Source organism: Onthophagus taurus, chromosome 2 (genome assembly GCF_036711975.1).
Source record: "Onthophagus taurus isolate NC chromosome 2, IU_Otau_3.0, whole genome shotgun sequence".
NCBI lineage: Eukaryota > Metazoa > Arthropoda > Insecta > Coleoptera > Scarabaeidae > Onthophagus > Onthophagus taurus.
This window is the reverse complement of record NC_091967.1, coordinates 5,063,724-5,082,828: the sequence shown is the minus strand read 5'-3', so window position 1 is coordinate 5,082,828 and position 19,105 is coordinate 5,063,724. Positions and strand designations below refer to the sequence as shown.

General features: G+C 33.8%; 2 protein-coding genes across 2 annotated transcripts in view; both read left to right on the top strand.

Moving 5' to 3' along the window:
• The first annotated feature begins 190 nt into the window (after window positions 1-190).
• Window positions 191-10,699, top strand: Rab3-GA (Rab3 GTPase activating protein). The gene is made up of 6 exons (XM_023062064.2): window positions 191-365; window positions 426-649; window positions 704-1,296; window positions 1,357-2,548; window positions 8,691-10,406; window positions 10,465-10,699. The coding sequence occupies exons 1-6, from the start codon at window positions 281-283 to the stop codon at window positions 10,612-10,614; spliced, it is 3,960 nt and encodes a 1,319-aa protein (XP_022917832.2). The 5' UTR covers window positions 191-280; the 3' UTR covers window positions 10,615-10,699.
• Window positions 10,700-12,907: 2,208 nt separating this feature from the next.
• LOC111427565 (FERM domain containing expanded) overlaps window positions 12,908-19,105 on the top strand; it is a 28,541-nt gene continuing 22,343 nt past the window's right edge. Inside the window, exon 1 of the mRNA XM_023062773.2 lies at window positions 12,908-13,402. The gene's annotated coding sequence lies outside the window, so the exon portion shown is untranslated. The remainder of the gene's footprint in view (window positions 13,403-19,105) is intronic.

Sequence of the window (19,105 nt, the reverse complement as noted above, 5' to 3'; positions counted from 1 at the left end):
TGATTTAAAATAAATTATTCAAATTTAATATCGGAATGGATCCGGATGTTTTTTCGATGATTATTTACTTTTTATAAAAAACATTTTTATATAATCAATCACATTATAAAACATTATAATTTATTAATTCAATTAATTTAATAATTTACATTTATATTATTTTTGAACGTTTCCCTAAACATCTGTCATTAATGTCAAAATAGCCAAAATAGTATTCTTGCATTGTTTATGAAATCCTTGAAAATATGTTAAAAATAGTTTGTCAACCGTAAAATTTATTATGGCTTGCCAAATAAAATTAAGTGCAAACATAGTAAATCAATTAGATATAAGAACAATATTGTTTCCATTCGAATCGACAAACGGTATGTACCATATTGTTTAAGAATCAAATTTGGTCTGATCAACTTTTATTTACTGAAAAGGGGGCGAAAATTGGTTAAATTCGTGCGAAATTTCTTTATCGCCGTGCGGAGATCTTTTAATACTCGCGCATGATAAACGACTGCTTGTTTTGACTGGAAAATGGGACGCTGGTAGTTCTTTAACAAATTTTTATGATTCTTGTTCTTTGAAGAATGATCAAAATGATGTTATTACGTCCGTTTTGTGTTTGCCAGTTGTGTCACATGGACAAACTAGTTCACAGGTAAGCTATTAATTTAAAGTAAAATTGATGAAATTAAAATTAATGTAATTCTAGGTAGGGCCCGATTGGACATGTATAGCTGTGGGATTTCAATCGGGTTATATTCGATTTTACACAGAAGATTGCATGCTTTTATTAGAAGAACAATTTCATAATGAAGCTGTAATCAGCATTAAATGTCAATCTCAACATAGTCCCAGACCGGATATTACAGGAGATTTAAAACCAGAAGAAATTTATGTTCAATATTCAACTAACATTTGTGTTATTAATGGTCAAAATTTATTTGTAACACTAAGAAACTGCAGAAGTTATTTGGCTAAAGGAGTTAAAAATATATCATCACCTTCAGAGGCTTTGAATATAGCGATGAATCCAAAAAAGTGGGGTTTTGTCGAACAAAATAATGTTGCTGATGCTTCTGTTGTTGGGTTAGATTTATCAAACACTTTTGATCATCTTTTAACAGCTTCTACTTGTGGTGGATTTGATACAAAGTATAGGGCTGTACCACCTAATAATAACTTGGTTATTGGAGTTGGTAATAAACCATATGTTGGTTTTCATTATGCATTAGAAGGGGGAGCTCAACCTGTTTTAAGTGATGTAGCAAAAGCTTTAGCTAATAAAGTTAAATCTGCTTTACCGTAAGTAACAAAAGGTGTCTAAGAAAACAAATTTTTGATTATAATTTAATTTTAAATTAGAGGATGGCTTACTGGTACAAAAACTACCGTAGATAAGCAATCTTCAGTAACATTACTGCCATCAGAATCAATGGCCTGTAGATTTGGTCTTTGTGATTTACGTCGAGTTGCAACAAATGTTATTTTATCGCCTGATAAAAAATTAGCTGCAATTTCTGATAGTTTAGGAAGAGTTATTTTAGTAGATACCCATAAAGGGATTGCATTAAGAATATTTAAAGGTTACCGTGAAGCTCAATGTGCATTCATTCAAGTCCCTGATGAAAGAAAATCAAAATCTCGTACAAAAGCGATCGCTTTATTCCTAATAATTTATTCACCCAAAAAAGGAACTTTAGAAATATTCTTAACCCAATTAGGCACGAAGATAGCGACATTTACCGCTTCGAAAAATAGCAAATTACTTTACGCGAATTATGGTTTAATGGGATTTCAATCGATGTCGAAATCGAGATTTATTTGTCAATATGCGACAACGTTTATCGATCCTGATGGTTCTATAAAAGAAATTATAATTCCGTTTCATTTCGCGTTATCTGAAAGTAATAGTAAACGAGCGCGAGATATGCATTTGTATAAAAGATTAAAACAATTTGCGAAAACGGGGAATTATAACGAAGAAGAATTATTGACGGAGTGTTTTAATACTTGTTCAGAGTTAAAAACGGCGGAAGTAAAGCTTCAATTGATTGAGTTTTTAAGTAATAATAAATCGACGTTTCCGGAAATTATTTTTAAATGTTGCAATTATTTTATTGAAAAAATCAGCGTTAATAATGTAGCGGAATTAGAACCAGATTTAAAATCTCTCAAGATTCTTTGCGAGAATTTATGTTCTTTAGTGAATTTTTTTGTGTTCGTTCATAATAATAACGATGAAGATAATAATGGAAATAATGTGTCTTCAGGAAAAGTTGTCGATACAACACGAGTTTTAAGCGAAAAAGATATGGCGAATTTACAAAAATTATTAGATTTGAGTACGATTAATAATTTTAAAAGTCCAGTGTTAAAAGTGAGCTTTCAAGATAATGGGCATGATATTTTAAGTAATTTTATTAAAATTTTTAACTTAAACGATATCGAGCATATATCTTTAAAAACGGATGTTGAGGAAACGTTAATTTTTCAAACTGCTAAGGTTATTTTTGAAAAATATGTTTTACATCATTTTGATTCTTCTATTTTAAAGGTAAGTTATAACCAAACAATTAGCTGTGATGTCATATTTTAAAAATATCAATCACCACCACTATTTGTCAAGCTCTGGATCTTTATCATCACCAATTCCGTTTATAGTTTTAAAATATGTATAAATATGTATGTAAAGAGTTTTTTTTTGTCAACTAAAAATTTACAATCTTTTCCATGATAATACAGGGTGTCCCACGTAACTAGTTCATTAGAACTTTTTTAGGTTCCACTATTTGGAACTTTCGATCTAAAATATTTTCAAGATGGCTGTCACTTCCGGTTTACCGGAAGTAGACCATTACATTACATTACATTACATAGAATACATATCGGGTAGGCGGATCAACCTTGCACCGCGACCCTAAGGATCTATTGTACCCCGATAGATATCATTATCAAATTTCACCGTGCAGTCCAATGCTCTTAACGAACATTAATACCTTGCTCGGCGAAAGGTCATTCAGATCTTTTGAGGAGATAAACTGCGACCCAAAAATCGAGAATCTGATACGGTTAACGGCAGGGCAGTGGCATAAAACATGCTCAACCGTCTCTGCTTCCTCCGCACATAGTCGGCATTCAACATCGTCGGCTAAACCCAACAAGTTGAGGTGTGCTTTTAATCGGCAGTGCCCAGTAAAAACACCCATTAGAACTTTTATGCTACTACTGGCAAGTCCTAAAATATTCCCGGGTTTGACAGTGGCGATGTTAATAAACACCTTAGCATGTCTCATTCCAGGAGAACTGGTCCACAGTAGGCGAAGTCTCTCTTCAGCCCACAGTCCAATCCTATATTTGGCCATCGCAAATGATACACCAACTGCTGGTTCCGGTCCCACAAACGCTTCAGCGCTGCCATCTCGTGCTAGCTTATCTGCCGCTTCATTGCCAGCAACCCCAGAGTGACCCGGGACCCAGATCAGAGAGACTCTGTTATCACAACTCAGTGTGTTTAATGTTCTCTTACAATCATTAACCAGAGCCGACACCGTTTTCACGGCTTGCAGCGCCTGGAGAGCGGCTTGACTGTCTGAGAAAATTCGTACTGTCATGTTCTTCACCCCTCTTTCAAGAAGGATTTTAGTACCCATGTCAATAGCAAATACTTCCGCCTGGAATACAGTACAGTACGTACCCAGGCTGTAGGCTTGCTTAATTCGAGGTGTCTGGCAGTATACTCCTGCTCCTACCCCTTCAGGCGTTTTTGATCCATCTGTGTACAAGCAAATGTCTGCCCGAACCAGAGAATTTTCATTTTCGATCCAGGACTGCCGCTCAGGCAGTACAATCTGGTATCGAGCATTAATCACTGATAGTGATACCGCCAAATCTGACGGCATTGATAGCACAGTATCAGTGCTTATAATGTCTTCCGCAGCCCATTGGTAGGACATGTCGGAACAGTTTTGAGCATATTGCTTAAATCTGTAAATGGTTGTTCTAGCCACTTTCTCTATATGCAAATGCAGAGGAGATAGGCCAAGCAGAACCTCCATTGCTAGAGTTGGCGTTGTGCCTATCGCACCAGAGATTGCCAATCCAGCTACTCGTTGAATTCGTGAAAGTTTACTGATAACTGAAGTCTGTCGGACTTTCCTATACCAGGCTGCTGCTCCGTATGTGATCATAGGTCTAACCACAGTCACATAGCGCCAGTACAGTCTTTCATGGGTTAAAACCCCAACTTTTTCCACAAAGACTACAACAAGTCCACAAGGATAGTCTAGCTTTGTGCAAAACTCCCTGCAAATGTCCATTCCATGACAGGGTTTTGTCTAGGATTACTCCTAGATATTTGACTTCCTTTGAGAAAGGAATTTCTTCACCTTGGATAGTTGGGCGGATTAATCCATCCAACTTTCGCTTCCTGGTGAAGGGCACAACAATTGTCTTTTGCGGGTTTATTGAGAGGTTCTCTCCCTTACACCAAGCGCAAATGGTATCTCGGGTCACCTGGAGGACTTTAGATATCCTCGGCAAACAGGTTCCTTTGACCATAACGACAATGTCATCAGCATAAGCTTGTATTTCCACACCAACGGCTTCGACTATCGCAATCAGATCGTCAACTAGGATGGACCAAAGCAGGGGAGATAACACCCCTCCCTGCTGGCAGCTACCTCCCGGCCTGAAGCGTATCGTATCACCGTGGAGTGAAGTAGAAACTATTCTACTATCTAGCATATTGCGGATCCAACCCGCTATAGTTGCTTCCACTCCCCTGTCAAGAGCGGCTCTTTCAAGAGATTGTGGTATTGCGTTGTTAAACGCTCCCTCTATATCCAGAAACGCACAAACCAAGATTTCTTTATCCTGCAGCGTCCTGGATACTCTACCAACTAAGTTGTGTAGAGCCAATTCTGCTGATTTTCCCGCTTGATAAGCATACTGGTGGCGACTCAGTGGACCAGATACCAATGGCACCGTACGGATATACCGTTCCAGAACTTTTTCAAGGGTTTTCAGCAGAAATGACGTTAGGCTGATGGGTCGAAAGGCATTAGGAGTAGCGACCGAACGGCCCGCTTTGGGTATGTAAGATACCCGTACCTTAGTCCATTCTGCCGGCACATACTACCAGGCGACACTCGCTCTGAAAATTTTTACCAAAATTGGCAACAACAAAGACCTCCCCTGCTGTAACAAAGCAGGAAAGATATTGTCTTCTCCAGGCGATTTGAACGGCTTAAACGTTTGAATTGCCTGGTCCACGGATGTGTAAGTGACGACTTTTCTAGCCACACTCCAATCCGTATTTGAGGGGCGCTTTGCCTTGCAGGAATAGCCCGCTGTGGCATTATCGGCCCTCATCATCAGGCTTCCTGGGAAGTGAGTCTGCATGAGAAGCTCCAACGAGGCTCTGCTAGAGTCCGTAAAACTATCGTCAGGCCGCCTAAGTGAGCCCAGGGGTAGTGCCGGATCTCTAGCGAGAATCTTGTGAATTCTTGCACTGCTGGGTGTGTCTTTCACTCCCTCACAGAACCTCCTCCAAGACTCTCTTTTTGCCTTACGTATGTTTTTGGAGACCATAATTTCGTTATTTTAAATGGAATGCTATAGTTTTTCTTACACCTTTTAATTGTACGTAAAAAAATATGTTGACTTTCATAAAAGTAATTGGTACCTAGCGTCTTTCGTTTTCGAGTTATTTTGATTGTAAGTTTTTTTTTGGCAAATTTCACCATGTTCCTTAAAACCCCATATCCCAGCCAACGTTCATTCAAAAAAGCTCTAAATTGGCACGATTACTCTTTAGATGCTGTCAAATAGATTGTCATTTATTGTATCAGAGTATCTTATACAGGGTTGTCAAAAATTGTATTACCGTTTCTCCATATTCAACCGCAAAAAAGTTGAAAATTTTAAATGGAACGCCCCATATTTTATTATCCTACCTGAAAGCGAATTTTATTATCTACAATTTATCTATAAACATTTTTATACCTATTTATTGTAGTTTCTCTCATATTAGTACAATTTATCAAAACATGCAGGAAATACAGGAAATCGTTTGTATTTTTATTAGAACGCCATGACATTTTGATAGTTTTTTTTAATTTATTTCTATTAATTAGCTACGATTAATAATCTTTTAGTTTACTAGCTTTTACTTACCAAAAATAATAAACAGAAGATCAAATAAATGAAACAATTAAAAGAAAAAATTAATGACAAAAATTAGATTTGGATAAAAATATAAATTTACAATATAAATTTGTTATTAACTTGAATTTGAATCACTGGTGACCGGAAATATGCGGTTTCTTTTGGTCTCAATATGTCCAAAACTAAGAAAATCTTTATCAATTTTTTGAAATTTTACCTTGTGATGGGCGTTAGGTTTTTGAGGCATCTCTCGTTAAGTGTTCGACGCGTACTGTCCACAAATTTATTACATTCGCCATCAATACAAAATAAATTCAAATACCGGCGTTGGAATAGTCTGCCATGATGTTCATTGACTGTCAAACATGGACCAAAAACTGTCAAAATTTCATAGCTTTCTAATAAGAAAACATGCATTTCGTGCATGTTTTAACAAATTTCTTAATATGAGACAAACTACAATTCCATTTAAATTTTCGACTTTCGCTCCATTAAATATGGAGAAACAATAATACAATTTTTGACCAACCTGTGTAAGATACTCAGATACAATAAATGACAATCTATTTGACAGCATCTAAAGAGTAATCGTGCCAATTTAGAGCTTTTTTGAATAAACGAATAATTTTTATGAAAGTCAACATATTTTTTACGTACAATTAAACGGTGCAATAAAAACCTTAGCGTCTTATTTAAAATAACGAAGTTATGGTCTACTTCCGGTAGACCGGACGTTACGAACCAGTTACGTGAGACACCCTGTATATGACAAACCAAATTCAACTTCCCCTAATAACCACCTCCCTCATCTATCCCCAGCTTTCTCCCCCCTCTTCCAGATACTGCCTACGGTTCCTTTCCTCTTCTCTCAGCTCGCTCTGCACAGCCGACACCAACTCTCCACATCGTCCGCCCACTATCTGTTCGCTCTCTCCTCATTACCACAACGGAATCTGGCTACCAGCCTCTTCCTTTCCTCACTCCCTTCATCAAGTATTTTGGAAAACCCTCCGTCATTATGTCCCCATATCTTTCATTGTATCTTCCTTCTCTTATCTGCGCCCTTCTCTCCTGTCTTTGGACGTACCTCTCCCCACGTCATCGCCCCTTCCCTTCTTTTGTTATTTACCTCTGTCTCCAAATAACCCGTCCTTTTATAATATTGCCTCTCCTTTACCATATCTAATCTTCCCTTCCCTAACCTCCTTCCAATACTCCCCCTGGATCCCGCAGTATGGTCTTCTATCTATCATTTCTTCATATTTAACTGCTCTTCTGCCCGCCTCTACCCTCATTTCATCCACCTTCACTTCCTCCCTCACAACACACCCCGGTGTTTCTCTCGCCAGACTCAGAACCCACCTCCAGTACCGATTCTGTACGTTCTCCAAAATATCCTGTCTCTTCCATTCCGTAAACTTCCACCCCCGTACATCATTGCACTCCCCACCAACACATCAAACATAATCTTTCCCCAGACCTGCCCCATCACCTTAATCGCCCTTTTAGCAATCTCCCTCACATGTACTCCCTCCTTGGTATCCTCCCAGAACCTTTACCCCAGCTATGTCCACCCTCTTTCTTTTTCCCCCTTTGCAAAACTTCATCATCTTTGTCTTTGCTGCATTTACCTCCAACCCCTTCGCCCTGAAATACCTCTTTAAGTGTCTCACCAACTGTCTTATTTTCGCCACAACCCAACCTAACCGCCATGTCATCCGCGTACGCTAGCACGTGAACCTTTCTCCCTCACTCCTCCCATTTACCCCTTCTCCAACCTGCCTTCCAAATCCGCCGTATACAGAGCAAAAAGGCTAGGGTTCAGTGGACACCCCTGTTTCAGACCCCTCCCTGTCCAAAACGGTCATCGCTTTCGCTACTCTAACTCTAGGCTCATTTCCTTGTATATCACCTTTACCCTCCTCCTCAGCTCCTCCGTGACTCCCTCCTCTTCATCTTCTCCCACAACTTCTCCATATCCACCTTATCGAATGCCGCCTTCAAATTTATGGCATACAACTTCCCTCCCTTCTTGTCCAACTCTCTATTCACCAGATGTTTTAAGATGCAAAATTTAGCAATCGCCCCTCTACCCTTCTTAATATCTGCCTGTCCATCCGGCAACATCTCAATCTCTTCCTCCAATCTTCCTAGCAGTATCTTCGCATAAATCTGGTATGAAGGGTTGAGTAGGCTGATTTCCCTATATCTCTCCACTGCTCTCTTACTTCCCTTCTTTTGCTGCCTTCCTCAACCTCAACTCCCTTTTCTTTGTACCTTCTTCTCGCCTCCTTGTAACTGTCCAGCAGAACCTCTCGTCTCCGCCACTGCTTTAATATTCTCCTTGCCTACCTGCACTTTCCATTCCACCATTTCCTTCCCAGAATGCGTCCCTCACCACATCCATCAAATCTTCCAGTCCCATGACTCCTTCCACTCTTTGTCGCCAGCTCGTCAAATTTTCCAAATTAGTTTTAAAATATGATGTCACCTATAAAATGTAAATAATAACGAGTTTTTTTTTAATTAAGATAAATCTCAAATCATCAAGAATTTTAATAGATGACTTATTCCACCTTCTTCTTGTTTATTGGGAAAATCGAGCATTAAACATTGATATAAACCTAGAAAATCAAATGGAAAATTTCAGCTCAATTGTATACGCATTGGCTGAAAACGCGATTAGTACCGAAGTAGTTGTAGATTATAATCAAATATCTCCATTTTGGGCAACAATTCGTAGTATATTAATGAATTCTTCGCGTTCATTTCCTGCGTTAATGGCTGCCATAATATGTAAAAATGTTGCTCAAAGAATTGAAGATGAAGTGCGATTAGAGAAAAGTGAAGATGATTTTGAAGTGTGGGAAGATCTTTCGAAAGAAGCGTGCGAATGGATTTTATTAATTGGTAAATTAGAGGACGTTTCTTTGTTAAATATAATTTTATCGAATGAAAAGAATAAAAGTGTTGGCGACGTTCCGATTTTGAAACATGAAAAAGAAGTGATTAGTTTAAAGTATGTTTTGCAAAGGGGGAAAGGATCTGTTAGTGAATTGGTTGCGAAATGGTTAACTTCAAGTGGATTAAATCCGAGATTATTACCGTTAAATGACCAAATTATTAATTTAAATAGTTTTGATGAAAATCAAAGTAAAGATAATATAAATTACGTTGAAATTTATGGTATTTCCGAAGAAGATTATAATCGTGTTAAGTCAGAGAAAATTTTTGAACAATTTAACATTTTAAAAAAGCAATTTCCTTATAGTTTAGAATCGGATGTTCTTTTAGCGAATATGTGTTGGGAATATGCGATATTTTGGCAACGAGATCTTGAAAAAATTAATCTTTTAGAAGCTTGTATTCGCTGCATCTCGGAAATAAAAAATCCAAAATTTAAAACGGGAGTTTATCAAATTTTTTGGAACACCCATTTAAAACAATTATTTGAAATCGTTTGTAAATTGATCAATAAAGTTGGAAAATTACCCAAAGAACGTTTATGTCGCCAAGATACGGCGTTAAGCGACACCCAAATAACTCAACTTACAAAAATTGGTACGGAATTTTTCGACGGTTTCATTATTTCTTTAGAAAAATCCGATGAATCTGAGGATTTAATATTACATCACGAACCAATTTGGGAAGAAGAAACGACACTACCTCTATCAAAATTAGCTTTGAATCATTCCAACGCAAATTACGACTTAGTATTATTACACTATCAAATAAGTATGTGTTTATACATGATGACAACATTTCAAATTAAACACACCAAATTTATTAATAACTTATTTGATCCGTTAGTGATACCGTTATGTTTTATTGATTTGCAACAAAAAGTTGAAATATCTTGGCATAAATCCGAATCGAAAACGAATAATTCTCGGATGAATTTTTTAATGAAATTAATTTTAGCAACAATAGAAACTATAACGGTTTCGGACGATAATATTTATTTTACTGATCATATAACATGGATGGGTCGATGTATAAAATTAGCAAGATTATGGAATTTGGAGGTTGATAAATTAAGACAGTATCAAGTAACGCATCTTTACATTAACGGTTTTGATAGTCTTGGTGAAGAATTAATTTTAGCTGTTACTGATTTGGGAAAATTAGGTCCTGAATTATTAAAAGTTGTTGGAAAACGTTTACAGCATCAATTGTCTTTATCTGAAGTTTTAGGGGAAAAAATTACCGCATTTAGTACAGCAGTTACTCAATATATTAGTACATTGGTAGGAACATTACTTGTAAAAGTAATTTTGTATAAAATTTAATTTATTTTTGTTTAAGGATTCTGATTGGTGCGCGCCTAGTACATTACCAAAAATACAGTCTTTAATATCAAATTGTTTGAGGTGCTTTAATGAAGATCAAATTGAGTATGAATTAGCATCACTTATGATGGATACTTGTGATACTTTACAGCAGTTACAGAATTAGAATTAATTATACTAGTCTTGTAAGAATATTACATTATGTAGATATTTGCCCTTTTAATTTTATAAAAAAGATAAGGATACTGTTATTTAATTTTGTTTTCTTTTATCAATTTTTCCTACAATTATTTGAAAATCTAAAAATGACTAATTAAATGATTAAGGATTTAAAATTTAATTCCTATTGTACTAAGAAATAATTTATTACTACTTAAAAAGTACAGCTTATAAGCAAAATAATCTATAAAATTACAAAAAAAATATTATTTATTAAACTACATATTATCTTCATCATAAAAATCTGGCAATGCATGTGGTTGATCAGTTTCATTTTGATTAATCTTTCGTTTTGTATCATAACACATCTGAATCTCATTAATTTGTTCCCTTGTTAATCCAAATCGTGGAAAATTTATTTTTGGATAAATCTTTTTACGAAAATGTTCTTTTAATGATTGCCAAGTACGATTGGTCATGTGTGGTTCCATTTCCTTCCAAAAAGTGTTACCTTTCAATCGGGCACAACCTTGATGATCAAATATGTATTCAACGATTTGTTTTTCTTCATGCGGCAGGTAGGGTCTTCCAACACCAACCATTATTAAATCTAAATTAATATATCTTGTAATGTAATATTTAAAAAAAAAGTGGTAATAAAATTTTAAGTTTTGACAAATCAGTTATTTTTGTAGGTTATGTTTTAATGTCATTAATTGACGGTAAAATAGAATTTATTTTTAAATTACATCAAAATGTTAAATCAAAGTAATTAAAATTTAATTTAATGAAATAGTTTTTAATTGAAATGAAAAATAAATAAATAAATATCATATCTTATCTAATTTCACGCGAAATATTGATTGTTACGGATAGATGGCGCACATAAAAATTGAATCTTAACAAAATTAATTAACTCCTTAATATAAATTTTTTTTAAATCAAAAATTGCAAGGCTTGTGCGTTAAGGAGTTAAAATACTTTAAGTGTTGCGTATTGAGACACTTTTAAATCTAAATTACCATAAATATAATTTTTTTCAATTTAAGGTGGCATTACTTTTTAGAAATTGACATATGAAACGTCAAAAATTTACAATTTTTCATATAATTATAAAATTTAATTAATTTTAGGAAGATAATTCAATATAACAAAAAAGAAGAGCATTTCGAACAGATTTCTGTGCTCTTTAATACAAAGAGATGAAAGAGGGCGATACGGTGAGCTTAAAAGTTGATGAGATGTAAGATTTCTGTCCATATATGTATGTTTTAATTAGAATTAAATTAATTCAATTATAGCGTATCAAGATATTTCCAAGAAGAAACAACACAAATTCTAAGGAATACTGCAATTATTGAATTAAAATTTTGTTATTAAAAATGAAGATGGTATATTAAGTTAACGTTTAAAAATTGTTTGTTGTTAAGAATGTGAAAAAAGATATCGAATCTAAGAGCGTATAACCTCCCATTCCTATTGCGGTCAGCATTTAGTCGGATAAAATTCCGTCTCCTGGAAAAATCTCAATGACTTGCGGCTCGTTTTCGGGATGCCACATCGCGGTGGAATGCAAGGATAAGTTCTTCACCGCGCGTCGGTCGTTTAACGAGCATATTTAAAGAAATACATCATCCGGCGCGGCGTAAACAAAAACGCCGACACGAAATTGTACTTTAAAGGGCGCAAATGGAGTACAAAAAAATTAAGATAAAAAAAGGAATGGATTTTTTTAATTTCTATTTATTAACATTTTTGGATCAAGTCGAAATTGGATAATTTGCGATTAAGCTGTAAAGGTGGTCATAATATGATTATTACTTGTAAGAACATAAAGTTATATGAGATTTCCTTTTACACAGATATATCAGTAGGAAATGAAAAGAAAAATTCCAAAATGTTGCTTTTGGAGCTTCGGGGGAAAACGAGTTCGATAAAGATAGATACAATTATAACATAGCGAATCGAATGGATATATATAATTTAATTGGAATGAATTTAGTTGGCGCCACGAAAGAAATTAATGAAATAGTGTATTTTTATTGAGAATTAAATTTTAAAATATGATTGTTATTATCTGGAGAAAATATGGAATGAATATATTGACGACGGGTGGCGTCGTGACGTCGCCGTCGAAGAAAACGACGGCAACGTCGGAATGTAGCCTCTGTGCGGGACGTCCAAACACACCTGAGTCCGGTACAGTCTGTAACTTGGGTCGGCGCAATCGTAAAAATGCGGCTCGCATACCGTCGCAATCGGAAAAATTCTCACCCGGACTGTATACACCTACGAGCCAGTTGAATCGTTAACATGGCGCGCCCCACTCGCCGCATCTCGACCACTACGCGTTTGGTCCGCTGGCATTCCAACGATGTTTTACTTAAGAGTGTACCTGACCGCGCTAGAATTGAAGGCTGGAGAGTTTAGTTGAAAAATATCAACGCCGGTGTACGGGACTGATGTTTGAGAGGCGGTGAGACACGTGCGCCCCACGAAACACCCAAAACCCTTCTCTATTTCTTCTCCTAAGTCGTCTTCGTTACACATAAAATTGTTGTTAATTTAAATTTTTCTTCCAATTTTATTTATTTACTTTTTAATCGGCCGATTAAGTTACGGTTTAGAATTTAAAACGCTAAACATCGCGCCCCTCGAGACGACCTGACTGCAGTGTGTGATCTTGTGATTGATTCCGCACCGGAAGTATGTTTGTTTCATCGTCGGGACCCAGTTAATGAGACATCATGGGTACGCAATTCCGAGTGATTTTGGATTCTTAATCAAAACACATGGTACGGTTCTTGTATTTTTATTTCTTTTAGTTTAAAAAAAATTTAAACGTGTGCTTCGTTTTAAATTGGCTTCTCGTGAAAACGAGAACACACATCCAGTCCTGTTACTAAAACCGTAATCACCCACTTTTTTTTCTATTCTTTTACAATTTTCGCCTTTATCCCAACAAATTCAATCATATAACATAAAATTCTAAATAAATCAAAAATAAAAATTTGTTTTTATTTGAGAATACGTTATCAGTAAAATACATTTAAATCGCCGTTAACGACTAACACGTGCGTATATACGTCATGAATACAATTTTAATGTACTTTGTAAATAATATCTATAATCTATGCAATTACTTAGTTGTTTCATGGATTATAATATGAGTTATTACAACTTTCATTCAACAACAAGCGCTATAAAAACGGTATTGTAAAGACTTACGTTAAAAAATTTATATAATTAAAACTATAGTTTATTTTCTTTTGGGTTTTTTATACTAAACTAAATAAACTCTATTATTATTTATAGTTCAATTAATTAATATGTCTTTAATGGAAAACATCGGTTATTGTATGTACAAACCATGAAGATGTGTTTTAATGACGTAATTATCTAGTTGTCGAGGTTTCTTGAGGCCGAGGCGCTACAATCGAGACCGTCAAACATAAAATGCGGTTAATTTGCAAATCAAATAATTTGAGTAACCGGTTTTGAAGCTGATTTATATCTAGTACTTAATAAGGTATAAATTATTTGAACTCACTTACTGAAAAAGAAATCTAAAACCAATTTAGCAAAATCTACCACTCAGTAACGATATTATTCAACGTTGAATAACAAAAGTACACCTTTTCTATCTGTTCAACTCCCTTCTAGGACTTCTTATTCCACATTTTGTAGACCTTAGGCCTGTAATTTCCTAATTATCAATTCTTTTGAGGTATTGATGTCATCTCTTTAGAGGTCTTTCTAGAAGTCGTTTCTCTGATTATGTGTTGTTTCATATGATGCCCTGAATTCCTTTGTTTTCTTGTTTATTGGAACACACAACCCCAACTGCTTGGGTAATCAGCATATCATTCGCTGGGGTCTAACAATACCGAGAATTGCGAAAATATTAAGACAAAAGTCTTCAAAAACCTGTTCTACCATTAAGCATATCATTAAATGACTACATCTATTAGAGTAAGTGGTAATCTCCGCGATTGCCAACCTATCATCCAAGATAACCACCGTTGCTCCAATTGAATTACTACTTTATTATCTCTAAAATAATCTTGCATACGCTAATATCAAATCAATCAGAAAAACGATCCAGCAACAATATCCATTACCTTAATTATCACGTTCTTCGCACTCCTACCAGCTTTGAATCCAAAGCAAATTACACCCATGTATATAGAACTTCTCCCATTTGGTCCACATTAGCAACTCTAACCCAGATGCAATATGTGAAATATATAGGAGGGAGATTAATAAGAGTGTTGGGAATGTTAAGGAGAGTTTTGAGGTGATTCATTTGCTAGCTAATAAAGATTAGGTTGCGTGCATTTGATGTATTTTGTTTTGACTTGTTCTTGGATGTTCTGCTTTATTCTTATGAGATGTGGAGGGTTTTCTAGGTAAAAGCCAGTTCCACCAAAATCGATATAATGGTTACTATAATAATATTCAGGATATTAAAACATATCAGGGAGTTCTGGGAATTGCTGGAAATTAACAAAACATTTTCAAGGGTTTCAAAACAGTTTCTTAGTGTTTTCAAGGGCATCTAGGGGAATGGAGGAATTTCAAAGGATTTTTAGGGATTGTATCCGATTTAGCAAAGATATTGAGGGATTCTTAACGATTCTCAAAAGTTTCTAATTGTTTCCAAAGGATTTCAAGATTACTATTTCAAATATCAAGGTGTTTCTGAAAAATATATTAGGACACAAAGATATTTATGGAGATTTTCAAGTATTACTAAAGATTAACAAAAATTTCTTGATGTTATGCATCTCCATGGATTTTTTTTGTGTTTCCAGAAACTTTCAAATGATTCCCATAAAATTTATTTCAAGGAAATCTTTTCAATCAATTTAAAGTCAATTTAAAGTGTAATTATTTTGTAACACCATTAATTAGAGGAAATGATATACAGGGTGATTCACATAAGAACCGACACAGAGCAGGGACATGTAGAGGACAATAAATTAAGATGATTTAACGTAACTTACCTCTATACTAAGTTGTACACCTCAGGAGTTACAGGCCTTCAGAGTTGGCTCTTAAATTTTTAAAAAGTTCAATATCTTGGTAATACATTAAGCTAGAAAAACCAAATTTGGTATACGTTATGAGTGTACCACAGGTATTAATTGGTAGCAAATTGAACTCAATTAAGGCATTTCATAGGATTGATTAAGGGTGATGGTACCCTAAATTTGGATAAATTTTTTAAACTTTTGGCGGATTTAATACATTACTACTTCATTTCATGTGGAATTTAATTCTAAAACTTATTATTTTTTAAAAAACTTTGTCGTTTTCATAAAAAACGTAAATAACTAAAGACACGTATTTCGTAATGTTACTTAAAATAAGAGAAAATTTAGTAGTTGGCTATGAAATTGTACGTCAAACTTGACGACAAAGTTATAAAGTTATTTGACGACAAGGTTTTCTTCATCTTTTCTCCATCGCCTTTCATTCTTGAGTTATTATCGATTTCAACACCAAAAGTACCCAATTTTGACATTTTGGGGATTTTCTCTTTATCACTTGAAAATCATTACATCTAAACTAAATTTGTTTATGGATGATGTCTTCTTAGTTGACAATAAACAACTTATTCCTAAAAAACTTTTCTCCATCACCTTTCATCCTTGAGTTATGATTAATTTTAATACCAAAAGTACTCAATTTTGATATTTTGGTGATTTTCTCTTTGTCATTAGAAAATCATTATAACTAAACCAAATCTGTTTATGAGTAATGTCCTTTTAGTTCATAATAAACAATTTATTTGAAGTATACTTTTCTCCATCACCTTTAATTTTTGAGTTATGATCTATTTTAATACCAAAAGTACTTAATTTTAACATTTTGGTGATTTTTTCTTTATCACTAAAAAATCGTTATACCTAAACTAAATTTGTTTATGGATGATGTTTTTTAGTTCATAATAAACAATTTATTTCAAATAAACTTTTCACCATCACCTTTCATTTTTGAGTTATGATCTATTTTAATACCAAAAGTACTCAATTGTGACATTTTGGTGATTTTTTCTTTATCACTAGAAAATCATTATAACTAAACCAAATCTGTTTATGGATGATGTCTTTTTAGTTCATAATAAACAATTAATTTCAAAAAAACTTATCTCCCTCACAATTAATTTTTGAGTAATGATCGATTTTGATAACAAAAGTACTCAATTTTAACATTATGGGGATTTTCTCTTTATCACTAGAAAATCATTACATCTAAACAAAATCTGTTTATCAATAATATCTTTTTAGTTCATAATAAACAATTTATTCCTAAAAAACTTTTCGTCATCACCTTTCATTCTTGAGTTATGATCGATTTTAAAACCAAAAGTACTTAATTTTGACATTTTGGGGATTTTCTCTTTATCACTAGAAAATTATTATGCCTAAACTAAATTGGTTTATGGATGATGTCTTTTTAGCTCATAATAAACAGTTTATTTCTCAAATTACGTACAATTTCACAGCCGACTACTGAATTTTCGATGATTTTAATTAGCATTAACAAGATTCGCGTCTTTAGTTTTTTGAGTTTTTTATGAAAACGACAATGTTTTTTAAAAAATAGTAAGAGTAAAAAAAGTTTTAGAATTAAATTCCACATGAAATGAGGTAATAATGTATTAAATCCACAAAAAGGTTAAAAAAATCTGTCAAAATTTAGGGAATCATAACCCTTAAACAACCCTTTGAAATGCCTCAATTGGTCTCAACTTGCTACCAATTAATACCCTCGGTACACTCATAACGTATACCAAATTTGGTTTTTCTAGCTTAATGTATTACGAAGATATTCATTGTTTTAAAAATTTAAGACCCAACTTGGTATAGAGATAAGTTGCGTTAAATCATCTTAATTTATTGTCCTCTACATGTCCTTGCTCTGTGTCGGTTCTTATGTGAATCACCCTGTATATTTTGATTTATATATTTTAACATGTTATTTAAAACGTTGGAATCACTCCGCATAATTATATACATAGTAGTATTTTGTAATGAAATTTTTATTTTATTTTTCCTTATTAAATATTAATGAAACAAATTCGAAATAAAAGAATCAATAAAAGGAATAGTTTCGTATTCATTAATTTAGAGTTTAATTAAAATTAATAATCTGCTGATTCATGAAGTAAACGAATCGAACAAAAAGAAACGTTAATCCTTAGTACTTGTAAACTGTTTTACATTGAGTGATTAATTTAGTAATTATTAAAGCATACAACCTAAGTGATCAAGTATGCAAATGTGTTAAAACTAAAGAAATATATAATTTAAAATTCTTTCCTTTTTTAATTATTCGCTGCGATCTAGAAAATATCTTTTTTTGTGGTCTTCGCTTGGAGTGTGTAAACTGTAGAGAGGCTATTAAAGCAACAAGTAACAATCTCATGAATATTCAATTCGCAAATAAGCAAAAGTGACCGGTGGTGGTCCGTCTCTTCTTTGTAACGTTACGGAATCCTATGACATATTGATTTAAATGACTACGTCACTATAATTTTAATTAATCCCCAAGTTTGTTAGCAAAGACCAAATTTACAGCTTTATTCAGATGCAATTGTCTTAGAAATAAGTTTTTACAATTAAACCCGCAATTTTTTTAATTGGTTAAATGTTTTGATTCCAATTAAGTAAAAAAAAATGTATAAACGTTAAGCTATTAAATTTGCGACATTGAGACGTCGCAGATTGAACACATAAATACAATAAATAACTGAAACTAATTATTTATTGATAGAAGAAAATTGTTACAGCTCGTTAAACATATTATTGACCGTTATGATTGATAGTTAAATTAAGTACTTATTATTATTATTGTCGCCAGTTAATCATTTTTTTTTCTCAATACCTATATTTATTATAATAATTAACCTTTAATTAAAATAGAAATTCTATTATTATTTGATCGTAAAAACTTTTTAATTAAACACCACAGTAACAGATAATAACTTCCTGTTTCATTTTATTTTAACACCATACGATTCATGGTCAATTTTAAAAGTAAGAGATTCTACAATTAACCATAATATGTTAATAAAAAATTTATAATTGGTTTGAACACATACAGGAATGAGCATATAAATAAACGTTGGCGACAAATATGTGTAAACGTAAATAACCTTTAAAAGATACGATGTGTACATTACAAAAACAGTGAAATCTACGCAGCGGCGAAGATTTATGTTGACTTTATTAATTCGAAATACGTACGATCGGTTTTAAATGTGTAGGTTCTTGTGGAAACAAAACGTTGAATGGTGTTAATTCATTCGCCCACTATACGTTTATTTTAGTTTAGTAGAATTTGTTGTAGACACGTGAAATTTTTTTCTGATGATGTGTTCTCTTAAAAGAATAATTTATTAATAAAAAAATTTTACTAACAATATAGTTTTCTGGGTGTGTAATCAGATCCAACCCAACTCTCAATGTAGCTGGCACTCAATATCATCT

Excerpts from the sequence above, each read along its gene's own strand:
- Rab3-GA (XM_023062064.2), top strand. The coding sequence starts at position 281 with ATGGCTTGCCAAATAAAATTAAGTGCAAACATAGTAAATCAATTAGAT. Across the intron at positions 650-703 it reads ATGGACAAACTAGTTCACAG|GTAGGGCCCGATTGGACATG; the intron begins GTAAGCTATTAA and ends ATGTAATTCTAG. Across the intron at positions 10,407-10,464 it reads CTCAATATATTAGTACATTG|GATTCTGATTGGTGCGCGCC; the intron begins GTAGGAACATTA and ends TTTTTGTTTAAG.